This window comes from Medicago truncatula, chromosome 8, assembly GCF_003473485.1.
Source record: "Medicago truncatula cultivar Jemalong A17 chromosome 8, MtrunA17r5.0-ANR, whole genome shotgun sequence".
Classification (NCBI taxonomy): domain Eukaryota; kingdom Viridiplantae; phylum Streptophyta; class Magnoliopsida; order Fabales; family Fabaceae; genus Medicago; species Medicago truncatula.
The window spans coordinates 2,689,951-2,716,381 of NC_053049.1; the positions used below are offsets into that span (position 1 = coordinate 2,689,951).

General features: G+C 31.2%; 3 protein-coding genes across 4 annotated transcripts; 1 reads left to right on the top strand and 2 right to left on the bottom strand.

Annotated features, from left to right (window-relative positions):
* Positions 1 to 1,518: 1,518 nt before the first annotated feature.
* On the bottom strand, positions 1,519 to 6,595 carry LOC25500249 (mitochondrial Rho GTPase 1). Of its 2 annotated transcripts, XM_013588606.3 has the most exons (10): positions 6,406 to 6,595; positions 6,243 to 6,308; positions 5,929 to 5,990; positions 4,453 to 4,785; positions 4,231 to 4,366; positions 3,983 to 4,129; positions 3,716 to 3,898; positions 3,210 to 3,611; positions 2,420 to 2,476; positions 1,519 to 1,972 (listed from the first exon to the last, which is right to left on the bottom strand). In XM_013588606.3, the coding sequence occupies exons 4-10, from the start codon at positions 4,761 to 4,763 to the stop codon at positions 1,742 to 1,744; spliced, it is 1,467 nt and encodes a 488-aa protein (XP_013444060.1). In that variant the 5' UTR covers positions 4,764 to 4,785; positions 5,929 to 5,990; positions 6,243 to 6,308; positions 6,406 to 6,595; the 3' UTR covers positions 1,519 to 1,741. The 2 variants fall into 2 exon arrangements, with proteins under 2 accessions (XP_013444060.1, XP_039684519.1); XM_039828585.1 differs by lacking the exon at positions 6,243 to 6,308.
* An 8,514-nt stretch (positions 6,596 to 15,109) lies between these two features.
* On the top strand, positions 15,110 to 16,464 carry LOC25500250 (non-specific phospholipase C4). The gene is made up of 3 exons (XM_013588607.3): positions 15,110 to 15,532; positions 15,625 to 15,795; positions 16,096 to 16,464. The coding sequence occupies exons 1-3, from the start codon at positions 15,241 to 15,243 to the stop codon at positions 16,431 to 16,433; spliced, it is 801 nt and encodes a 266-aa protein (XP_013444061.1). The 5' UTR covers positions 15,110 to 15,240; the 3' UTR covers positions 16,434 to 16,464.
* Positions 16,465 to 16,484: 20 nt separating this feature from the next.
* Positions 16,485 to 19,845, bottom strand: LOC25500251 (uncharacterized protein At2g37660, chloroplastic). The gene is made up of 9 exons (XM_013588608.3): positions 19,536 to 19,845; positions 18,379 to 18,491; positions 18,053 to 18,106; positions 17,782 to 17,866; positions 17,510 to 17,615; positions 17,339 to 17,425; positions 17,146 to 17,243; positions 16,936 to 17,045; positions 16,485 to 16,713 (listed from the first exon to the last, which is right to left on the bottom strand). The coding sequence occupies exons 1-9, from the start codon at positions 19,789 to 19,791 to the stop codon at positions 16,648 to 16,650; spliced, it is 975 nt and encodes a 324-aa protein (XP_013444062.1). The 5' UTR covers positions 19,792 to 19,845; the 3' UTR covers positions 16,485 to 16,647.
* Positions 19,846 to 26,431: the final 6,586 nt, after the last annotated feature.

Consider the following 26,431-nt stretch of genomic DNA (forward strand, 5'->3'; position numbering starts at 1 on the left):
CACGTCGTTTTTTTTTTCTTTTAACCATGATTGGTGGTGGTGAATACTAACCGCAAATAATGGTTGAGAGAGAGGAGGAGCAATTATTTTTCATTTCTTAAATTATTTCCTAATTATTTTTAAAAAAAACAATGACGTGTCATGTTTTAATTTGTTGTTTGTAAGAATGATATGTTAGGTTCGTTCCTACACAAGAATTTCTCATGGAGCAATGGGATGATGGTACACATGTGTGCATATGTACTTCCTCCGGTCTCGAATATAGTAGGTATATATACATGTCAACATAAGTTAGTGTCTGCGTGCGATGGAGGAAATACAAAAATATCAAATGGTTAGAACACCATAGATGCACAATAATATTTGTCTGATATAGATGATGATTTTCAAAATAACGAATACCGGAAAACCTTAATGTACATCATCCTAACTTAACCACTTGACTGAACCGTATCTAAAGTTCAAGAGATCACGTGCATAAGGAACATCAAGACTCCCCATTACAAAGTCTGATCTCATATGCTCCGGGAACATAACTCGGTTCAACTTTTTAAACAACGGAGGAGAATGTTTTGGATATACAATCTACTCACTATAACGATCCTTCACTTGGATGACGAATCAAGTTGGTTGAACATTGATCAAAGGTATAGTACCACCGTCTCGTAGGTCGTCAAAGTTATGGAGTTCAAGACATCCAGCACTGAAACATAATCTTCAGTTTATCTTCTCAATTAGGACATCAAATTGACTGTAGACAAGATCATTCAAAACCACAAAACGTCTCAAGCTCAACCCCAAAGTCTCGATCAACAATGTTTGAAGAATTAAATAATTCTGTTACATATGAGAAAGGGATAGAAAAATATGAGAATTGACATCGGCTACAAACAAAATCAATCAGATATATAAAGATATTGAGATTGAATTCAACAACGAAAGTACGCCGCTTTAATTGAGCAACTTGAAAAAGGTTGTCGTTGCAAAGAGTCGATTTTTTGACCTCTTGATGGATAATATAGTCCAGTATTTTACATGTATTTTTGGGACTACATTTATAATTTGTAGCACATATTTATATATTGACAAAGACCCTCCTAATTTGTAGCACATCTTCCATATATATTGACAAAGATCCTTCTACCAAAGTTGCTGGAATACAAGATAAAAACTGCCTACCTGTTTCATGTGACTGCCTTATGTATAAACTATATCTACAATCGAATAGAATATGAAAGTAAACATTGCATAATTGAAAGCAGTTTGTTACAACAGGTTATTTGGAAAAACTTTAGAAAATTATCTGTAAACTACTCATGGTCATGCGGTATTATATTTTCATAAACTATTTCAAGATAGGTCCAAATAAGTTCTTCCAAACACCACAGCATCAAAGTTCATTGTGGTTGTAGAATTTTTAATTACAAAGTAAAATATTTAAACCGACCTATTCACTTCTCACGTGATCATGGCTCTAAACTCAAATCTAGCTTTATTCATAAAACAAAATAGCCTATCTAGTAAGAAAGAACCAAGGAGCCAATCCCAAATTTTGCATCTGAAAAATTATCACATTAGAGAATCCTCAACTCAAATCTAAACAAATGTACAATCTAAACTTCATCAATCAAATCATGGAACCAAAAAAAAGAGAACTATTTGGAATCAACTCAAGTATATTCCAATTCAAAAACTTTCTTGATTTTTTCTTATTTGGACAAAGATAAGATAACCATCATCGTTAGATATGCGGGATTGACTTAGACCGAATAAGATTTTTAAGTAGAGCTTTCTCTTCATCAATTTTCTGTTTCTCCTTTGCATCTTTCGGTTTGATCTTCCTCTTCTCTTCCAAGATCCACTTGAAGAGTCCACGCCGTTGATCTTCCGGAATTTCTCTTTTGATCCCAGGATTTGCAGTTGGTGCTGGGGATACATGTGTCTCGACAACCGGAGATGTAATATCTTTAAACTGCAGCAGAGTTCAGACAATCATCAGTCACATGTCTAGCAACAAGTTCAAGTCAGGTTTTGAACATAGAAATAAACTCAAATGCACTAGAGTTGAGATCAGAAAAAACAAATCAGTAAGATCATATAGTTAAAATCTGATTTGCTAGAGAAAAAAAACTTCAAATTTTATTATCAAAACAAAATTGCAGTTGCAGCTATCCACTGTGAAACAGTACTGTAGAGGATAACCCCCTTCCAAAAGATAAGAGAAGTAAAGACAGGTAAGCCTATACTATAAATGTTTCAATCTCATTCAATCCTCATGTTCCTACAATAACGCATACAGTTGTTAAGAGTAGTGCACCACGGTTGAACAAAAATACAAACAAAAGCATCTGTGACAAATTTATTGCATGTTTAAATCAGATGGATGAGTTATGACATAATGAAACATATTGCAAAATACCTTGATCAGTTTTGCTGACAACAGCCTTCTGAAGGCTGTCGGCGCCCAGTCATGATCCTAAAAAATACAAAAAAAATATTGTATAAGAAATATAAAAACAGTGCAGTTTCCAACCAAATGGAATGCTATAACATTTCAGTTTGTAACAATCAGTATTATGTCGTTTCTTAAACATAAAATTTAAATAATTAAAAGTTGAATCATAGATCACACCCTACCACAAGGGGCACCTAAGTCTCAAGATGCACTTAGCATTCACTCACAAAAACCGCAAGTCACAGTGACCATGTTTCAGGAGGCATGAAGTGGATGCAGAACATTGGATAGCTAGTTTACTGTTTACATGTAAAATAATGCTGAAATGCGTATTTTCTATGACTTTGATTTGATTACTGATTATGTATTAAGAAAAACTACTAGCATAATGGTTTCTCACTCAGCTTAAATTAGAAACGAACATATACTCAGGCAAGGGGCAAACCAATCAGTTAAGGTTACATTCAAAAAAGTGTATGTTTGATGAAAATGTAAAGCTATTTAGATTTATATTCATATATTAATTAGGGAAACTCTAATAAGTACAAGGTTATAGATCTTTTAGAAATCTGTATAGATAATGATATATTGATAATTTGCAAAAGTATAAGGATTACAACCAGTTGTAGTCCAATACACAGTAGTAAACAATGATTATGAAAACAATAAAACCTTCAAAGTTACAGTGATAGGAACCTAGCAAGATAACTTAAGAATGTAACTACTAACAAGATCAAGTGAACATAAACCGTACCTGATCCGGAGCATGCTCCAAGCATTGTCGATGGTAGATGGTGGACCATGGTGGAGAGCCAAAAACCTGCCATACCGGCCAACAAATCGTGCCGCCATATCCGAGTATGGCGTCATCGTGCCGCCATCCTTCAATAAATTGGCCACGGCGGAAAGCCAAAATTCTGCCTCGAAAATTCGCCATGGCGCTGCCATGACCGACATTGGAAATCTTTGAATCTATAAAGTGCAAGTTTTCAGGAGGCAATGCAAGACCATCATCATATCCATACTTTCGAAGTAAAGTCCATATTATCTCAGGACGACCAAATTGATTGCAAATAAGAGTTATAAATTCGTTTTCAGTTATAGTTCCAAGTTCCTTCCTTTCCTCTTCGAGCAAAGGAGCCATGAAACAATTAACCTGTCATAATTTTTTTTTTTAATAAGCTTATATAATAAAGCTAAAATGCACCATGCTATAATACTTGGATAATAAACAAGTGGCCAATGTTAAAAAACTAAAACCTGTAAATCATTCAATTCATCTGAGCTAAGGTATCCCTCCTCATTACCGTCACACTTTTTAAAAATGGCCCTCAAAGCTTCGGTCAATTGAGGCGTTGGAGCTACATAGTTTGACTTCCGAAGAAATAAAGGAAATTCTGGAAAGAGAACAGCTCTATGAGCATCATAAAAACCTGCATCGATCTGCAAAAAAGGGAAATTATATTATCCAGATATAATTGTGTCACTTTGAACTAATTAGAATTAGATTTCGAAAGGAGTCGTTACATTGTCCCGCAGAAATGCTGAACACAGTTGGTACTTTTCGAACCTGGGGAAATCTTTCATTACTTTTTCTACATCTGATTTGACCGTAGAAAGATTACACGCCAGATCACTTTTACATCCAACGAGTATCAATGGAACAGCAATTGTCTGTAAATAGATGATTTTACACAATTGAGAGTGTTTTAAAAAAACAAACGGAAAAAGGAACTGGAGTTGCGGAAAAAAAAGACAAAAATTGATATTAGAACCTTCAATTCCAAGTTGCTGACACGATTCAACCAATATTGTTTCAGATTTTGAAGAGTTTGAGGTCGAGCACAATCAAAAGTGAGTATTATAGCATCAGCATTCTTTAGTTCGGAATCAACGGTAGATTCTTTCTGACTAAAGTCAATATAGAGTAAAAATGTTATAAAGAATAAATTCAAAACGCATTTCGTTTTCCATTATAAGAACTTCAAATTTTATACCTCGAAGAGGTGTCGACAATGGTGGCTTGCACCAGATCAGGAAAAAAGTTGATCAGTAACTTCGAGGGTTGTAATAAGGATGGGACGCTCAAGAAATTTGTATCGTAGACCTCATCGTAGTCCTCATCCCCGACATCGACCTCGGTCATGCCTAGGGCATAGATGAGGGAGGATTTTCCCGTATCCTTGTCTCCAGCCACAACAATTCGAACTCCAATGCAATCTTTAGCGATTGGATAGATGTTGTTGGATGCGGCACTAACCTTTTCCTCCTTCGTATAATCATAAGATTTTAAATATTCAACGGCCATGATAGTGTTTCTGCTGTTTACACTACAAGAAAAATGAGTTTTAGCGCGTCAGCAGAAAATATGATGCTTTAAGGCAAAAAAATCAAGATGCCAACAGCTTTTAGCGTCAACATAGCATCCTTGAAGCTAAAAACTAGCTTCCTACTGGCCCTTTTCTTGAATGGCAAAATATATAGTATATAAATATGAAAACCTGGGAATTTAACCCCAAAAGTATAAGTGCATCACAAAAACACAACAACTACCCAACATCAGAAGTGCAAGGGATCCAAGAAATAGGACAACACACAAAGCGCAAAAACAAAACATACACAAGTAACACCAAAAGGTCACCATAAGGAAGGCCCCCAAAAAACAAAAACCACCCTATCCTTCAAAAGAATGCGAGAATAGAAAGCAAGCTGCCAGGCAAAGCTGAGCAGGGGGCAACCAGTCAACCACCGCTCCACACCCACAACACCACACCCTACCGATACTAGCACATGACATGTTGACCGCGCCTCCCACTTGTACAAGGAGCAGAGGCTAGCAGAACTCTTATCGTGGAACCATTTCCAAGAGGAAAACTTCACCCCATCCACAATCAACTTGACAGTCGGAGTCCCTCTAGCAAAACCCCAAAATAGCATTTACAAAAGTGGACACTAAAATTGAAGCTAAAGGCCTATTTAAAGTGCATCATCTAAAAGTAGACACTACTTAGCGTTTGGAATATGTTGGCGCTAAAAACTTATTTTAAAATCGGCTATGAATTTAACAGACTTTAAAATATATATTTTAATTTAATAAAGAAAATAATCTGTGTTTCTACCCACTAATATCCATAACCAAAATTTACTACATAGCCATAATTTTATACGACATAACTATGTTTGCATAATTTGATGTCTTCATTGATATCTAGCCAATATTCTCAAACAAAGGAAACTCCAACAATCACAACAATATTTGAAAAACAGTTTCTCAAGGAAGATTCAAATGATAAGAGCTAAAAAAAAAAAAAGGCTATCCTCAAAGCAACTTCCTAGTTCCTACTGTACAATTACAAGCAATACGAAAATCTAGAGATTCAAAATTCACAGTTGAGAGACATATAAATAAAAAAGCACAATTACAATCAATAAATGAATGCCAAATCTACACCAAATGCAACATCATCCCCCACCTTAATATTTACCGATACACGCAGAAACTACAGAAGGTTGAAAGCTCCAATGCGCAAACAAACTGACATAGTCCAAATCATTGTTACAGCCGGCACAAGTAGGACAGGGGATTTCCAGCAACAACAACACATAACAGAATACACAAAGAGGTTAGAAGTGAGTCCAAACTGAATTTTAAACAATAAAACTTAATTTATGATGTCAATAATGAGTGATTTTCAGAAATAAGTTAGAGTCTTTTGTAAAATGTGGGTGAAGGATTTTGTACTAGAAATAATTTAAACTAAGAAATTATGGAAGGAAGAAAACTCACCCTTGAAGATGAAGAGTCATCAGCAAAAGGGAATTTTCTTGCACGGTGGATTTGAGTGAGAATTTGCTGTTTTTGAAAATGAAAAGTATGGAAATAAAATATACTAATCAGTCCAAAATCAATCAAAGGAAAAAAGAAAAAGAGGAAGATGATGATGATTTACCGTGAAGGGTGAAAATGGGTGTTGGTAGTGTTGCTCTAAATGTTGATTTCTCCTACCAAATAGAAAGCCTAGCTAACAAAGAGCTCGGAAATGCTCTTCATAGCTCCAATCAAGGTTTTTGTTTTGAGGAAGTAAAGTAGCAGTAGTTCTAGTACTGTCAGTAGGTTAGGGCAAAATGTTGATTTTCTCGGACTTGTTGTCACGTCCAAAGAATTAGGAAAACAAATGGTTATATATTTTCTTATCCCTATAAAATTGGGGATTCTAATTTTAGTCTAGACTTTTTAATTCTTACAAAAAGAAATTACATGTAATTTTATCTTGTTAAAACTAAATTCGTTTAATTATCCCTCAACTATTAGAAAATTATAAAAGGTTTATTTACTAAAATTTATACTTTTTTTAACATGAGATAAAATTAACTTCAAGATTAAAGTAATAAAAATTTAAATGTAGAAATCAAATTTTGAACTAATTTTTTGTGGAGGAATTTTTAGTAATTTTCTTAACACTTCTACAAAAAAAAAAATTAAAAGTTTAAACATAAATAAACAAATTTGGATTTAGAAAGGACTAAAACTGAGTATGAAATTTTTTTATAGGGACTAAAAAACTATTAAAATTAAGTATGAACTAAACTTAAAAGGTTCCATTTTATAGTGACAAAAAACATATGCATCCCAAAAAATAATTTTTGTACAAAAAAGAAAAGAAAAGAAGTTTTAGAACCAAAATACTCCAAAAGTATTTGTTGAGATCTTTACTAAAAATCAAAATTAAAAGAGAATCATCTTAAAATCAAATTAGATATAAAACTAACGAGATAACTAACAAACTGGATAATAGCTTATTATTTATTGTTGATAACATAATTTATTATAAGTTGATAGTTTATGATTGATGGATGATTTACGGTAGATAAATTAATTAAAGTGTTTTGTAAAATGACATAAAATACATTCTTAATTCATGATAAAAAGTTTATCAATTATTTTTTAAGTTTATAGAATTTAGTAATTTAAAATTATGTTAGCGAAATAAGAGTACATCAAACTAATAATAGTATTAGCTAGCATTAACAAATTAGTCTAGCAGCTTTTAGAAACATATATTAAAAATAACATAGATAGTATTAGCTAGCATGAACTGATTTTTAAAGTAATAGGAATTAAGTTCAACAAAATAACAAACATATAATTAAAAATATTCTCATGCATAAGTTCGTGCAACACTGTGTATACAACCATGTCATATGATTAATTTGTGAAACATTTGTGTTTTTTTGGTATAAATTAATTATAATGAGTGCACTAAATATGTGCTAGTATGGGAACCGATTGTGGAACATTTGTGTAGGAAATCGAATTCGTGAGACCACAAATATATTAGTCTTAGAGGCTATAAAATAAGTTAGCTATGGAGGCTTAAAACAAAGACTTCACTAGCCTTATGATTGACTTTATTGTTGGTTCATAGTTATTAAACTCGTAATAAATAATCACTAAGCCATATTTTTACAAGTATTATATGTTCACTTAAAAATAAAATAAAAATCATTTTTTATTACCATTTATATAGGTCCTCATATCACGAACCTTTATGGTGTGTTTGGTTTTAGAGAGAAGTTCTGAAGAGAGAAATAGGTGAGAGAGAGATTGAGAGAAGAGAGAAGTGTGTAAGAAATAGAGTAGATTTGAGGGGTTCTTTGTTACAAGAGAAAGGGAAAAGAATTAGGGAAGAGAGAAATATTGTTTATTTTGAAAAGTACTACAATACCCCTACATCATATAACATTTTCAACCAAATTAATTTAATTCTTTTATTTAAATTCATTTAATTAATTAATTAATTATTTCAATTACTTATTTTAATTCAACATAATTGATAAATTTTTTAAAAATCAGCAGGAACATACATTTGGCAAATCGCAAAATACCGTGTTATAAAAAGTACAACAAAAAAAAAATTACGTATACAAAAAATAGCTTGTCCTTGATACAAAAAAATAATAGCTTCTCCTAAATTCACTTTCAAATTATATAAAGTTGACGGTGGGGAAAAGAAAAAAAAAACTAACATCATAAGAGACACAAAATTAACTAAATTGGACTAAGGCATAAAAGGAATACACAAAAATATCACTAATCTCCTTCACTTTCTTCTTAACTTTGGAGAGAAAGGGTTTTGTGTGGGGTCCACATATTTTTAGTCTCTCTCCTATTTCTCTTCACTACCAACCAGGAGAACTTCACTCTCTCTCTCTCTTCCTTAACTCTCTCTTCTCTATTTCTACTCTACAAACAAAGTGTTAGAGAGTAACACATAAACGAAGACAAATTACATAAACTGGTTTTTTCACTCTTCATTTTTCTTTTAAATAAACTGTTTCCCTTAAAATGAGCCAACTTCATACCTAAAAGAGTGTTCATTAATTACCGTCAATCAAAAAACTAAATTAAGAAAATATTAAATTAAAGGCATCATTAATATAAATTTTAATTCATGCACACAATAACTTAGTTTTAGTTTACATGCACATGCAACGTATTCTTTCCTTAGCATGTTTACAATGATATTATCATACACGACAACGACCATCTTCACGCTATTGAATTTTCTTTCCGCAATTAATAGATCATATCATCACTTACCAACAATGCAACGAATGCATGTATAGCTGAGTTTTGTCAATACTCAAAATAATACTCGTGTGACATCCTAACGTGCAAGTAGCAATGCAAACGAATCATGCTCCCGTATATACCAAAAGTGAAAGTTTCCATCATTTCATTATGATAGTAATGACTATTTGTAATTATTGTGAATGAATATATATATATATATATATATGGATTTGCTAGAACACACCCACTAGTTTTAATGTGGAAGTGTTTTAGCAAGCTATACCTTAAGGTGTATTTAACTACTTTTTAGTTATAACTTGCTAAAACACACTTTCTAAAAAATAAGTGGATGTATCCTAGCAAATGTCTATAGGAGTTGCTAACATACACCCAATTATTTTTTAGAATGTGTGTTTTAGCAACATTCACCTTAAGATGTATTTAACAACTTTTTAGTTATATCTTTGCTAAAACACACTTTAATAAAAATTAGTGGGTGTATCCTAGCAAACCCCATAAATATATATATATATATATATATATATATATATATATATATATATATATATATATATATATATAGTTTATGTTCAAATTATGTTGTGTCACATGGCATATATGAAACTTGCTTTAAAAATGTTATCGTCCAAAGTTCGGCCTAGGAGGTGGTAAGTAAAGTGTCAAAAATTGTTCACCTTGAACTTGAACACGGTTTTTCTGAACGATTCGTTCATTGGTGGAGCTCATTAAACACTTAAACTCATTACTTGTTTAAAAAAAAACATTCATGTATATCGTGGCGGTTTCACCGCCCGGGCTCCGACCTGAATTTTTTGCAATTTTTTATGTAAATTCCTCTAAATTTCTTATATAACCCCTTATAAATTGGGCAAATTTTTTTATTATTTGCAAATTTGCTTGCAATTTCTTATGTAAACACCTTTAAATGTGTTGCAAGTTTTTATTGCCTAGACTTTGTAATAATCCTAGCTCCGTCATTGCATGTATATGCCATTAAATTGCCGCAAAAAACGCATGTTTCACTACAATAAAGTCCTAGTTACTTTGTAGTTAGTCCATAGTAAGAATTGCACCTTTCCTTACAACAAAGTTAGGTTGACGTTGAAGAAATTTGGTAGCAAATCTATAGGGTATTCATTAAACTATGCAAATTGCTTGAGGAAACTTTCTATAGATTAACCTATTGCATGTAAAAATCATTTGATTTTTATGTAATCTATAGATTATTTTAATAATATTAGCTTTAGTAGCAATTATTACGTACTATTGCAAATAAAACACACTGAAATTAAATTTGAAAAATGCAATATATTTCATTAAATTCAGTGGCTACTGCTAATACAAAAACAAGAAGTTCCCACTTTCTATCCTCCTAAAAGCCTAAAACAGACTATATATTACAAGTGAAGACTAGCCTAAAATCTGAAAAAATGTATTCAAAAGTGTACACTAACGTTGCAGAAATCAATATACCATCTAACCAGCTACCTGCCTAATATATGGACTATTGAATATGGAACTTTAATAACTTCAGTCACCTCCGCTTCTTTTTCCGCTGGTAAGCAGTGCATGAAAAATGTCTTTGAAATTGTGATGTCCAAGTTAATGTAACCTCTTAATGAACATTGTTTTTTATTGACTGGAATTTCCAAAAATAGAGAAATTTAATTTTGCTTATATGATTTATTTGATTCTGTGTGTACATAATTTTTATTTATGTGTAGGTCCTAAACAGAACTGGTATAACCAAACAGTTTTTATTTTTTATTTTTTTTATACCTTTCAAAAATAGCTGTAGTGTTTATTGAGGTTAAGTTTTCATCATGAATTTGCCAAATTTCTTGTAAGGTTAACTATAACTATTCAAATGAGCATAAGTTTTCATCATGTTTTCTTATTCACTGTTTCAGGTAGCAAAGTTTTAGTTAGATGATTGTAGTTTCTTTGCTTCTTAGGAATAGACTTGGCTTGCTTTTTTTATGTAACCTAACCTCTTTCTTTATAGGGTTCAGGCCCTCTCCTGCCTTTATTGCTTTCTTTTACCTTTATAAAAAAAATTAAAACTAAAATGAGCTTATACACATAAGCTATAAACTATAAGATAAAAAACAGACCCTATGTTATGTTGTGTTTTTTTAAGGAACTTATCGGATTCTGTTTTTCTTAATTAATATTTTTTCTTTGTAAATAATAAAATAGTAATTTATGTAAAATAAAAATAATAATATATTATTAATCTCTCAAAAACAAAATATAATAATTTAGAAAGAAGATTACTAAATAAAAAATTCAAGCAAAATACCAAAATGAGAAAATTGAAAGAGTATGCAGAAAGACTACTCTTATTTACACAAATTCGGGTCTACCGAGAGAGACTGCTCTGGTCATTGATGTAGAGGCAGTATAGGTTGTGCTGACTTAGATGATTTTGGGTAAAGATTTTCTGAACCATGATAAAGGCTTTTTACTAGTTTATGCTCAAAGAGGAACTAAGAATGCATTAATTTTTTTAGTATCATAGTATTGACTGTTGACAAAACTCACCTATATTCGTTGGGTTATTATATTATTGTTGGTTAGTGATGATATGGTCCATTAATTGTTGAAAGAAAATTCAATAGCGTAAACATGATCGTTGTCGTATGATAAAATTGCCAGCTAACATGCACCTTTGTTACATTTCAATATATATTTTTCTTCCTTTTCTGTTACATTTCTTATCCATTTTCCATCACGACGACAAGTTAAAGGAACACATGCTTATCTATATTAATTGTATGCGGAGCGGTGGCCTGAGCCATAAATCTTATAGAACTCGGGCAAAATTTTAACCACAAATTTACATAGAACATAATATATAAATAGTCATAAATCAAAATAAAATAGGTTTGTCATTTTATCAATAAAAGTACAATTTGAAATAAGAGACATGACATATAACATATCCATAGTGTGCTAAATAAAATTAGATAAATGCCCATGCCGATACCTCTTTGCGGTGAATGTTCGAATAATATCAACATTATCAAATGAGAAATTTATGAATTCGCCCAATTTTATTTTTTTTAAGCGAGTTAATGAGCTACTGGGTACCACCATATATAAAGCAGGTATTGATTGAGCCCGAGCGAGTGCCCGGGGTCGACAGGCGGTAGAACCGGCCATGATGCGGAGGATTTTAATTTTATTTAGATACTTGAGTTGAGTCTATTTTTCACTTAATTTTTTTGTAATTTACATAAAATTATTATATATAAATAATATCTAATCTAATAAAGAAGTTAATATGTCAAATAGTGCATTATAGTATATTCTTTATGCCTTCCTAAGTTACTGCACCAAGAATATAACTTCACCACATGATTTGAGTGTAGTATATATATATATGTCTCACTTTCTTGGATTGGTATTCCCATTTGAGAATTATCAACAAAATCCACACAAAAACAAAAGGAAATTTTCAAGAAAATGACTTCAAATTCTAGCACTAATTCATAGCTATCCCATCAAAACGTTGGTCATTTTGATACCTCTTTTAAGTTTTGAACAATTTTTTGCAGACGTGTTAAAAACATTACTAAAAGTTCATCCACAAAAAATCATCGCAAAATTTGATTTCTATATTCAGATTTTGTTACTTTTATCTTTAACATTTCATAGTGTTCTAAACTTGTGTCAAAAAAATCTTCAAAAAATTAAGAGTTTGAGGATAATTAAACAAACATTGTCTTAGCAGAGACTAAAATTATAAGTAACTTTTTTTTGTAGGGACTAAAAAGACTATTAAAATTAAGTAAGGACTAAACTTAAAAGCTTCAAATTTTATAGGGACCAAAAACATATTTAACCCTATATTTATTAGGTTTCCTTCTTGGTTTTCCCGAAGACGCAATTGGTATATATATTGTCTTCGTAATATTTATGTTTTCACTTCATTGAACTTGTAAAGAAATGTTTTCAATTCCTTGAAGCATACTCTCTCCGTTTTTAAATATAAGTAAAATTGACTTTTTAAGTTCATTCATTTAATGATGTATGTGGTTCATAATATAAACCACATACATCATTAAATGAATGAACCTAAAAAAAAAATTGCTTATATTTAAAAATGGAGGGAGTATATTTATAGGCTCAATTAAAATTTGAATTTTTCTATTTACACCCCATATATTTTTGGTTACACTCAAATATTTTTAAAAGTTTTTTATGATACCAAAATTGTCCTTTTATATAAATTCTCTTAAAATCTTGATTTCATTCATTTTCATTCTCTTTCACCCACAAACAATCAAAATATTTTTCATCCATACTCGATTGCATAAGAAAGTGAATTTCTACTTCTTTTTTAATAATGCTAGTTTCAATTTTTTCTTCTTTTGTTCAACTGCCTTGTACGACAGTTTCAATTTACATGTTGTGGTTAACTTAAATTAAGTTTAAGCAGGTTCATGTAAACTTAGTTTTCATAACCTACTTAAACTGAGTTTACATGACCTACTTAAACGTTTAATATGTACACTTAATCTCGGTTTACATGACCTACTTAAACTAAGTTTACATGACCTAGTTAAATTTAGTTTAAATATGTACACTTAAACTCAGTTTACATGACCTACTTAAATTAAGTTTAAACAAACCTACTTAAACTGAGTTTAAGTATGTACACTTAAACTCAGTTTACATGACCTACTTAAACTGAGTTTAAGATTAAATTACAGTAGAATCCAGAAAATAAGAAAAACACGAATTAAACCCAGAAAAAGCTTAGAATTAGGGAACCCATGACAAGAAAAACACAATCGATCGAAGAACACAACTTGTTAACCTTATTTGCTTCGAATTTTCTTTGAAATCTTGCATAGAAGAGATAAATCTGCTTGAAGAAGGAAAGACAGAAGATGAGTTTTGGGGTGTAACCAAGAAAGAAGAAGAGGCTTTTTGAAAATTAAATTCTATGCCAAAGTAATTTTGTCATTCTAAAGTGTAACTAGGATTATACAGGGTGTAATTAGAAAAACTCTTAAAATTTTACTCAATAATTCAATATTGAGTGAATGAATGACCATTCTGGTTTTCAATAATGAATGATTGAACAATTTAATTATTTAAATTTAAATTTAGGGTTAAATATGTTTTTGGTCCCTATAAATATATCAAGTTTTCGTTTTAGTCCCTTTAAAAAATTTCTTCAACTTTTAGTCCCTCAAAAATTTTCCATCTTCAGTTATGGTCCCTCCTTTAAAGTAAACTCATATGTAGAATTCATATTTTTGAATAAAATTTTGCAGAAAAATTCATAATATTATAAGAATGTCTCCAAAAAAAATTAGAATTTTTTAACAAAACATGAATTTTTATATTTTTTGAGGTTAAAAATTCATATTTAATTTGTGATTTTTTTAAGTTCTAATTTTATTTTTTTTAGAATATTTTACACAATTCTGAATAATTTAATTAAAAATAGAGACCAAAAGTAGTGATTGAAAATTTTATTGGGAACTAAAAGTTGAAGGAAAATTTTGGAGAGATTAAAACAAAAAGAAGGTATATTTATAGAGACCAAAAACATATTTAACCTTTAAATTTATGAATAATGAACTCATCCACTAAATTGAAAAAGGTCGATCAATTTAGTCTAATTCATGATTTCTATCCCTCTATTTTTAAATTCACGATTTTGGTCTCTAACTTTTAAAATTTTCTTACATTTTTCCCAACTATATATTTGGAGGTGATTTTTGATGAAGTGGCAAGTGAAGTACCTATGTCACAAGTGAGTTGATGAGATGAGAATCGGTTCTCAAATATTTTGTATATCAAATTTAGGTGTCCCTGTGATGATATACATCAACGAAAATGAAATTTTTTATTTTTTATTTTATAAGAAAAGTTTATACTAATATGAGTGCAAGAGCTAGTTAAACATATACTAGAAGAGACATATAGGGTTACGTGCACATGCAAAGATACATTTTTTCTAATAATAAAAATAAATTTGGTTTGACATTTTGAAGATAAGTGCTCTTTGTATCTTTTTGCTTATGTGCCTAAATTCTAAACATTTAATTTTGGGATCAAACATGTATTGTTATTTACTCTTATTTCGCTCACAATTTTATTTATCACTTTCAGGAGTCTTAGGAAGCTGAAATTACCAAACTACGTGGTGATAGAACAAAGATTTTTCGACATGTTATCAATACCTGGGAATGACGATCATCCATCTCACGATGTAGGAGAAGGACAAAAATTAATAAAAGAAGTGTATGAAGCATTAAGAGGCAGTCCACAATGGAATGAAATGTTGTTTGTGATTACATACGACGAACATGGAGGATTTTACGATCACGTGCCAACACCGGTGGACGGAGTTCCTAGTCCAGATGACATTGTTGGTCCTGAACCATTCAAGTTTAAGTTTGATAGGCTTGGTGTTAGGGTTCCAACCATCTTTATTTCTCCATGGATTGAGCCAGGAAAAGGTAAGAATAAGATGCATATGCATGCAAACAAAAATAGTTCTTACACTCATTATTATTACACAAATTAATCATAACATGGTTACATTATACAGTGTTGCATGAACCTTCTGGACCATTTCCAACATCACAGTATGAGCATTCATCTATACCAGCAACTGTGAAGAAGATATTCAATCTCCCTGAATTTCTGACAAAGAGGGATGCATGGGCTGGAACATTTGAGGGACTTCTAACTTTAAGCAGTCCACGAACTGATTGTCCAGGTAAAATATCAATATTTGTTCTTTATGCTCTTTACCTTTCTTTCTTCTAATGCATAAGAAATTATCTAAAATATGTGTGTTGTTTTGATGAGCTTAGAATAAAGAATGTTGCCTAAATTCATGTTGAATCAGACTCCTCTAAAGTTAACAACTTACTTTAGAGTGTTGAATAATGTCGATCAATTCAGTTTTCAGTGATTATAATGTCTATCATTAATCAATTATTGATATTACATGTACGTGAATAACAAATTCGACCATCAATCGTGTTTCTTGACTATTTAAGTGTTCATTGTGCAGAAAAACTGCCCGAACCGATTAAGCTGCGAGAGGCTGCTGCTAAAGAAGAAGCCAAGTTGAGTGAATTTCAGGAAGAATTGGTACTAATGGCAGCTACTCTTAATGGGGATCATAAAAAGAGTATATATCCTGACAAGTTGATCGAGAACATGTGTGTTTCGGACGCAGTTAAATATGCCGAGGATGCATTCAATACATTTTTGAATGAGTGTGAGAAAGCCAAGCAAAATGGAGCTGATGGATGTGATATTGTTGATTGTGCTAATACATGCAGTAAACTACCCAATTCCAAAAATTTCTTTCACAAGATGTTGTCTTGTATAACACGTGATCGGTGAATAGTTAACTTTGCACATAATTTATTTATGAAACAAGTGCTTCTGTGTGTATAATTGCCAATATTGTCGATGAGGCTATCCTGAATAAGAAAGTTTATATTCACCTTCCAATAATGAATGAAGAAGTATATATACAGTAATTGTAAAGCTGAAGTCCCTATATGATGCATATAAATTGCTTTTATTTGTATACAAGTTTTGATTACAAGTCTAGTCAGCTAGAGCGCCCGGCCTCGAATAATTCTTGCCACTTCTGAGCATCATTTCCAGGACCTTCACCCTGAAACATATGCATTTCAGCATCAATAATAAAGAAATCTTAAAATATTTTCCAGCATTTGATTATTACACTAAATAGGAATCATAATTTAACAGTAACAAATAGTTAAGAAATTTACGGTTTTGATTCTACAATGGGGCTTTGGATCACAGATACATAACACGTCCATCATCCATTTATCATTATATATACCTAAAAACAAAATTACCAACAAAAGTTTACCTCAACAGAGTTAACTTCGTATATTTGGTTTTCAGTGGCTTCTAGGTCTAGTGCCTGTACGCAAGCTTCAGCAACCACAATTCTACTGGCTTCGCCCACTAGTTTATCTCCTGAAAGCCATCACAAAATTTCTAACGCTTTAAGCAAAAACACTTTTGGAAAAGGTATAAAGTATCATATAAAATTATGTGATGAACATTATTGACATACCTTGACCTATAAGGACTGCTCGTCGTTGCCCAGCTGTTGCTTTGAGTAATGTATTGAGATCATAAGATGTGTATGGTCCATCTGTCAATCTTCCAGGTCTAAAATGCATTTAAATACACGATATGAGGAGATTTCGGGAACATTCAACATTTTGGTTATCAATGTTATAATATCTACAACATTTTCATCTTACCTAATTATAGTATATGGAAAGCCAGAATTCTGAAGAAATTCCTCCCCCATCTTCTTATACTTCAAGACACCAAATAGGTTCATAATGCTACGTGAAAAATGAACATTAACAAGTTTCTGAGAGAAGTCCATCTATCAACATATTTTACATAGTTTTTTTCACTTTGCTTACCTCCATGGCAATTCGTTACACTTAGTCACACCTATTGATGATACAAGAATAACTCTTTTCACTGAGGAAGGCAACACAGATACTAGATTCTTCACTCCCACCCAATCTTCAAATAAATAAAAATAGTTGAAATCAAAATATTGAGACGTGCTTGAAAAGTTGACAGTTAAGGAATTTACCACGCATGAATCTTCACCTAACTAACTTTACATTTCAATTTAGATATGAAACTGAATGCTGCAATATATATATATACAGAATGTGATTCTTACCAACTCTTTCTGGTGTATTTTCATCATCCCACCGCCTTGAAGGAAAAGCTGTTGTTCCTGTGCAGCAAATCACATGAGTGACTCCCTACAACGAAAACCAAAGAGAAAGAAACACAAATTATTACCAATTTACCATACATTCTCTTGGCTGGAGAAAACGATGAATCAAAATAAAAACAATATTAATGAAACAAGTATCGATTATGTATATCTACCAAAAAAAAAAGTATCGATCATGTATTTGTAAGGCACATTGAATTGAAGAGTTTACCTCAAACATAGATGGATCCAAATCATCATGCTTCCTTGTGTCTCCTTTGAATACCTGTCATATTCAAGAGCTCTTTAACTAGAAAATATATTGAGAATGAATGACATAAAAATGAGCCACGAAGATTTTTCTTCCTTGGTGGTACCACAAAGGCAATTAAGGGCATTTTTGTTAATGTTCATACTTGGAATCACAAAACTGTCATCTGATTTTTGTATTTATAGGTGAAAAAAAACGAAACAGAAACATAAATTTTTTCCCTAAACCGATCAAGTCCTAGATTTTTCACTTTGTCTGCTAACTAAAGTGTAGATGTCGTGATATACCTGCAGTTTTTCTTCATCTTGTTCACCAAACAGTGCCTTGGCTTTCTCAAGATCCCTAAGTATCAAGCGCGACTTAATATTCCGCTGAAGCAGTGATGCTACAACTAGCTGCCCTGAATATCAAGTTAAGTCAACTGATTTACAAACTCCCCGAATCAAAACTATTGGGATGGATTATGTATGGACTTCCAAATTTTTACAGTTGTTTTCTGAATACATAAAATAACATCACAAAGGAATTCCTCATTCCACAATGACAATATGACATATTACCAACAAGAAGGTTGTTAATACTATTTATCAACAATATTAGGTTGACTCTATGTCGCATAAGCTAGTATAACTCACATGTCCTTATCGACGGAGTTATTGAATATTGAGTGAAACACGTCTTATTTACAAGATCAAAAGGAGAACTAAAATAAACAAACTGAAACAGAATTCTAACCAACTGTAACAGATTGCTAGCAACTAACTACTAACTGATCTAACATAGAGTCAACATAATAAACAGCACACCAAAGTATATTTATAATAGTAAAAATGTCAGCAACCATTAAAGGCCTCCATAAATTCGCTTATTAGAGCTTATCCACTGACACAGATACTTGTGATACTGTTTGGCATAACTTATGAAAACAACTTATCACATGTTTATGAGCTCTTTCACCTTATTCCGTAAGCTCTTTAGGGTAACTTATGAAAACAACTTATAGATTTATACAAAAACAGTTATTGAAATAGCTTATTCATAAGCACTTATCATGATAAGCACTTATGCTATAAGCTGCAAAATAAGCAGTTTATCCAAACATGGCTTAAATCTTTGATACCTATTTCAATCCTCAAATATTTATCGAGATTTCACTAAAATCTTGACCAGGATTTCCTAGAGTATAAAATCCCAACGGTCACTGCAGTATGCCAATTCAAGCCATTGGATACAAATAAGATGGTTCAAGCTTATTTTTATAAACTCTTGAAGATAACTTATGAAAACAAATTATTACTCATACGAAAACAATATAACTTTAGTTTATCTTCTGTTATAGAAACACTAATTAAGTTGTTTATCCAAACAGGACGGGCCTAAAGCAAGTTCAAAATGAAACTAATTCCAAATGAAAGAGAAGGAAGAAGAATGAATGAATGGTTACCAACACCGCCTGAACCACCAAGAACAAGTACCAGTTTGGAGGATGATGATGAGGGAGTGTTTTGGTTATTGTCAACGAGAGGTTTCTGTGAGTCAGTAGAAACAGCTTTTGCGTAAACGCGTTTATAAGTGGAACTCCGTTTAGAAGAAAGGGTGATTGGGTAGTTATTAGGTAGTTTGATGAAACTGAAAAGTTGAGGATTAGAAGAAGAAGAAGAAGTAAGAGAGTGAAATTGAAGGAAAGTAGAAGAAGCCATTATTCAACACACACAGATTCACGACACAGTTAGTCAGTTACTAACTTACTTTACATAGTACACACTACACAGTACTTCAACTCCAACCTTAATTAAGCACCACATGTTTTTTTCTTGTCTTTTTTATTTTCATTATTATTATAAAATGTTGACATCGTAAAAAGAAACTCACATGTCGTTTTTATTTATAAGAGTAAAAACTGAATTTGACCTTAGTCATTGACATTTTCATTCTAAGGATATGATTCGTTAAAAAGGTTCGGACTTACTTAGACACAGATACAAATGAATAATATTTAAATATTTGAATAGATTCACATGAATGAAGAAAAATATATGAGAAAGAATTTAGTCACATCATTCAATTACTTTCTTCTTTAATTTTTTCAATTTATATGTGTGTCTAACCATATTTTATTTATGTTTGTGACCAAGTAAGTATTTATCCGTTCATATTAATCTATACAATCCAAACTCTATACAAAGATCTCAATTTGTTAATAGATGGTTTAATACCAATTTGTTCATCCTTATTACAAAAAAGAGTGAAGATGATCCAATTTTGTGTTTGATAAAAAAAATACCTAAACTAGTCATTTACATTTCTACATTGAACATATATTTAGTTGTTTTTTAAGTAAGACTTGCTCAAATATTTTTCATTTGTATTTATGTCTAAGTAAGACTTGCTCTGGTATGAGATATTAAATCATCTACTGACAATAAGTTTTCGATCTTGGTGAAACGTAATGGATAAATTTATAAATTAAATTATTTATAAACACAACACATATTAAATATCACAATGACTTTTTCGAATAGATGATAAACATTATTTGCAAGGTATTATAGATGGCTAGATAGCCCATGTTCGAAAAACAATCATTCGTTAAAATGCCAAGAGAGAACAAGAAATAACTGAGTATGAAAGATAATGGATAAGATGATATTGTTGCATTGCATCATCCATAATGCATCCAAAATACAACCCAAATAAACTATAGGCTTAAATATGGAAATGGTCTCTGCAAATATCTGATGTTTTGGTTTTAGTTTCTATAAAAATATTTTTTTGGTTTTAGTCTCTGTAAATATAAAATATTTGGTTTTGGTCCTCGGTATTTTGTTTTAATCATTGTAAAATCATTTCGTACTGAAATTGGTCCCTATAATATTCATTTTAATCCTCATTTTGAGGGACTAAAATCAAATATTATGCATATTACAAGGACTAAAACAAAATACCAAGAACCAAAACCAATTTTTTATATTTGCAGGGACTAAAATCAAAAAAATATTTTTACAGCGACTAAAACCAAAATGTCAGATATTTGCGGGGACTATTTTCATATTTAAGCCTAAACTATACATCCAAATTGAAAACTATAAATTTTTTGGATCAAAGTTACATCACAAAATAGATATTTGCACCATTTGAGGATGCAACAGATGATGATGAACCAAATTGCAAAAAAAAAGGAAATTATATGCTTACTCTTAGAAGTCTAAAAGTTAAGCTACACCACTTAACTCACTATAAAGATGAAATATAGACGCGATGTCTTTATCAATTAACCAGATTGTAATACGTGACATTGTCACTAGACTCTTCGACAATGTCTATGATAACATTAGTAAACACATACATAGACTCTGCTCCTCTTTTTGTTTGCAGCAAACTAGTACAACCAACTTCAAAAGGTTGTGCACTATGCATGAATATAACTGGTTTTAACTGTGGTTCCCGTTTTCAATTCTGTTGCATGGCAATGTTGCATTGCCTTATAATATTCAAGTGTGATGGGCAGTCTTCGTACTTCTCCTAGGTAAAGTCCTCATTGAACCACTTATTCAAGCCTTTTACAATTCCTCCAGAATGAATAAAATCAACAATTATTGTCAAGGAAACTCCTTCGAGTAGTATGTCAATAAAATGGTTGAATTCAACATCTGTTTCATAGCAAAAACAACCAGCTTTAGTTTTTCAACTTATCGAAGTAACTTTAAAACATAAGCCACACATAAACAATAAACAATGACCTCAACACTTACTTGCTACCAAGTCAATCACTAAATAGTTTAAATGAAAAAACTGAGTCTTACTATCATTAATTATTTTTAAGATTTTTATGTATTTATCTCTACAAAAGGAAAAAATGAAAAAGAGTTTAAATGGAGAAGATCTTAACTCATATCTATACACAACCAATCCTATGATTCCAAACATAAGAATAATAGCCAACCAACAACATACACAAACTATAACACAAACAAATCACTAAATAATTATATGATCAACCACAAACAAATCTTATAAACTCAAACATGGTTAAATATAACACATAAAAAAGAGAGAAAGACATTGAAAAAGGTTTCTCTCACAAATGTAATATCATGTAAAATTTGGGCAAACTCACTCAAATGCTTCTTTTAAGAGAAAATAGTTTTATAATATTGAATGATGTCACTAATTTATTTGTGTGTGCCTAAATAATTTAAGTTGTGATTGTATTATGTAAAAGAGACTTGCTATACGGTACGACAGCTCTCGACACACGAATTTGCACGATACGTTCAACTACAACTGGATTTCTCTTTTAATGGTTGCTACATTCTAATATTTTATAATAAAACATAATCCTAGTTATTATAAAACATCTAAATGAGACAAACGGTAATATATATCTATGCCTGTGAGCTACAACACATGTTTCACCGTTTGACAATCAATGAAGATCAATATCTTACAAAGCTACAGTGATGTGGAGTAAAATGTGTTTTCTCATAAATAAACATATGCTAGATTGTACAAATCATTTGGACTAAAATCATAATTGAAAGAGAACTGAAACAACAACATATAACTCATTCGTGCAATAGTGACGAATTTTTTGTCGTGAACTTTAGCTTTTTCCTATGTAAAAATTAGCTATAAATTATAAAAAAGAAACACAATAAGTGGTACATGTTATTCTATTTAATTTGGTCCAACAAAATAATTGACCATTTCGTTCTTTTCTTCAACAAGATCATAATTTCCATGGCCAACCAGGTGAATTAACAAATGATCTCCTTTATTTCTTTCGGAGATGAAACTGTTCAAATTTTCCAAGAGAAAAGTTGTTGTGTTGTTGACAAACTTAAATGGGCTTAAATCCATCCTTAGTGTTATATTTTCTTCCTTAAAACCGAGATGTTCTTATAAACACTTTTTCATGTTTATTGTTGCTTATGCGGTACCGTACAATTGTTCAACACCATCTATAGGGTAAGAATAACCCCCGAGAAATGCTTATTTTCGCTTTAAGCTGTTTGCATATTAGGGTTTGAGGGTTTAGAGTTTGATATATATATATATATATATATATATATATATATAGAACAATAGCCAACCAACAACATACAGAACCTATAACAAAAACAAATCACTAAATAATTATATAATCAACCACAAACAAATCTTAAAAAACTAAACATAGCCAACTATAACACATAAAAAAAATAGAGAAAGACATACCCAAATTAAAGAAGGTTTTTCCTCACAAATGCAGTATAAGGTAAAATTTGAGCAAACTCATTCATGCTTCTTTTAAGAGAAATTGGTTTTATAATAGTTAGTGATGTCACTAATTTATTTGAGCGCGCCTAAATAATATAAGTTGTGATTGTGTTATGTAAAGCTACCTATAAATAAAATAAAATAAAAAAACACAATAAATTGTATATGTTATTCTATTTAAATCAGGTCCAACAAAATAATTAATTGTTTCGTTCTTTTCTTTATCAAAATCATAATTTTCGTTCAAGTTTTCCAAGAGAAAAGTTGTTTTGTTGTTGACGAACTCAAATGGGCTTAAATTCAACCTGAATGTTATATTTTCTTCCTTAAAACAAAAATATTTTAATAAACATTTTTTCATGTTTACTGCTGGTTATGTTGTTCCATATAATTATTCAATACCATTTAAAGTGTACGAATAACCTCCAGAAATGCTTGTTTTTCGCTTTCTGTTGTTTGCGTATTAGGGTTTGAGGGTCTATGGTTTGAGAGAGGGGGAGAGAGGTTTTTTCAATGTCTGCTTACTTCGCCCAAAAACAATGAATTGTAGAGATTACAACATCTATTAACCAGATCGTAATCCAAGACATTATCACCGAACTCTTCAACAACGTCTATAATGGCATTAGTAAACATACACATAGACTCTGCTCCTCTTATTATTTATAGCAAACCAGTATAACCAACTTCAAAAGGTAGTGCACTATGCATGAAGATGACTGGTTTTTACTGTAGTTCTTTTTTCTGTTTTCGCTGCATTGCAATGTCGCAATGCTTTATAATATTCAAGCGGAAGGACAGTCTTTATACTTCTCTTCGGTAAAGTTCTCATTGAACCAGCAATTCAAGCCTCTTACAATTCCTCAAGAATAACAAAAATCAGCAATTATTGTCAAGAAAACTCCTTCGGATAGTATGTCAATAAAATTGTTGAATTCAACATTTGTTTTATAGCAAAAACAATCACCTTTTGTTTTTCAATTTATCGAAGTAACTTTAAAACATAAGCTACACACAAACAACAAAAAATGACCTCAACATGAGTACCACTTTCATTTATTATTTTTAAGATTGACATGTATTTATCTCTACAAATGGAAAAAATGAAAAAGAGTTTAAATAGAGAGGATCTTAACTCATATCTATACACAACAAATCCTACGATTCCAAACATAAGAACAATGGCCAACAGACAACATACAAAAACTTTAACACAAACAAATCACTAAATAATTATATGATCAATCACAAACAAATCTTATAAACCCAAACATAGTTAAATATAACACATAAAAAAGAGAGAAAGACATTGAAAAAGGTTTCTCTCACAAATGTAATATCATGTAAAATTTGGGCAAACTCACTCAAATGGTTCTTTTAAGAGAAAATAGTTTTATAATATTGAATGATGTCACTAATTTATTTATGTGCGCCTAAATAATTTAAGTTTTGATTGTGTTATGTAAAAACTAGCTAAAAGAAACACAATAAGTGCTACATGTTATTCTATTTAAATTAGGTCCAACAAAATAATTGACCATTTCGTTATTTTCTTCAACAAAATTATAATTTCCATGGCCAACCAGGTGAATTAACAAATGATCTCCTTTATTTCTTTCGGAGATGAAACTGTTCAAATTTTCCAAGTGAAAAGTTGTTGTGTTGTTGACAAACTTAAATGGGCTTAAATCCGTCCTTAGTGTTATATTTTCTTCCTTAAAACCGAGATGTTCTTATAAACACTTTTTCATTTTTATTGTTGCTTGTGCGGTACCATACAAACCCAAATTAAAAAGGGTTTCTCTCTCACAAATGCAATATCAGGTAAAAATTGAGCAAACTCACTCCAATGCTTCTTTTAAGAGAAATTGATTTTATAATATTGAATGATGTCACTAATTTATTTGTGTGTGCGTAAATAATTTAAGTTGTGATTGTGTTATGTAAAACTAGCTATAAATAATAATAAATAACAAACACAATAAATTGTACATGTTATTCTCTTTAAATCAGGTCCAACAAAATAATTGACTAGTGCTTTTCGGAGATGAAACTGTTCAAGTTTTCCAAGAGAAAAGTTGCCCCTGAGAAATGCTCGTCTTTCGTTTTCTGCTGTTTGCATTTTAGGGTTTGAGGGTCTAGGGTTTGAGACTCTTAAGAAGACTCTTAAATTTCTAAATGGATTCGAAATTTCAGAATACTTGTATGCAACTCTCTATTTATATAAACAGTTCACAACTAATATGTGAGAAATTTGGAAGTAAGTAATTCAGATCCAATACAAAAATATCTTAAATAAGTCAATCTAAACTGGCTGACGTTAATGTTTCACATCAGATACATTTATGATCTCATCTGTTGATTAAAATCGAATGGTTGAGACCGATTTACGAGCCGTCTGATTTGTATCCAATGGCTTGGATTAGCTTACTGCAGTGACCCATGGGATTTTTAACTCTAGGAATCCTGGTCAAGATTTTAGAGAAATCTCATAAAATATTTGAGGATTGATATAGGTATCAGAAATTTAAGCCATGTTAGGATACTACAACAACAACCATGTTTGTATAAACAACTTATTTTGCAGCTTATAGCATAAGTGCTTATCATGATAAGTGCTTATGAATAAGCTATTTCCTCAGCACAAGGACATGTGAATTATACTAGCTATTATGTGACATAGAGTCAACCTAATATTGTTGATGAATAGTATTAACAACCTTGTTGGTAATATGTCAAATTGTCATTGTGGAATAAGGAATTCCTTTGTAAAGTTATTTTATGCATTCAGAAAACAACTGTAAAATGTAGAAGTGCATACATAATCCATGCCAATAGTTTTGATTTGGGGAGTTTGTAAATTAATTGACTTGACTTAATAATATTCAGGGCAGCTAGTTGTAGCATCACTGCTTCAGTGCAATATTAAGTCGCATTTGATACTTAGGGATCTCGAGAAAGCCAAGGCACTGTTTGATGAACAAGATGAAGAGAAACTGCAGGTATATCATGACATCTACTCTTTAGTTAGCAGACAAAGTGAAAATCTCGGAGTTGTTCGGTTTAAGGAAAAAAATTCTG

What these genes read in the sequence shown, in the direction of transcription:
- LOC25500249 (XM_039828585.1), bottom strand. Translation starts at nt 4,763, where the DNA reads ATGGCCGTTGAATATTTAAAATCTTATGATTATACGAAGGAGGAAAAG. An exon ending in ATGAATTGAATGATTTACAG is followed by an intron (nt 3,612 to 3,715) that starts GTTTTAGTTTTT and finishes AAATTATGACAG; the next exon opens with GTTAATTGTTTCATGGCTCC. An exon ending in TGTCAGCAAAACTGATCAAG is followed by an intron (nt 1,973 to 2,419) that starts GTATTTTGCAAT and finishes ACTCTGCTGCAG; the next exon opens with TTTAAAGATATTACATCTCC.
- LOC25500250 (XM_013588607.3), top strand. Translation starts at nt 15,241, where the DNA reads ATGTTATCAATACCTGGGAATGACGATCATCCATCTCACGATGTAGGA. An exon ending in ATGGATTGAGCCAGGAAAAG is followed by an intron (nt 15,533 to 15,624) that starts GTAAGAATAAGA and finishes TACATTATACAG; the next exon opens with TGTTGCATGAACCTTCTGGA. An exon ending in TCCACGAACTGATTGTCCAG is followed by an intron (nt 15,796 to 16,095) that starts GTAAAATATCAA and finishes TTCATTGTGCAG; the next exon opens with AAAAACTGCCCGAACCGATT.
- LOC25500251 (XM_013588608.3), bottom strand. Translation starts at nt 19,791, where the DNA reads ATGGCTTCTTCTACTTTCCTTCAATTTCACTCTCTTACTTCTTCTTCT. An exon ending in TGGATCCATCTATGTTTGAG is followed by an intron (nt 17,867 to 18,052) that starts GTAAACTCTTCA and finishes TTTTCGTTGTAG; the next exon opens with GGAGTCACTCATGTGATTTG. An exon ending in AGCAGTCCTTATAGGTCAAG is followed by an intron (nt 17,046 to 17,145) that starts GTATGTCAATAA and finishes GATGGCTTTCAG; the next exon opens with GAGATAAACTAGTGGGCGAA.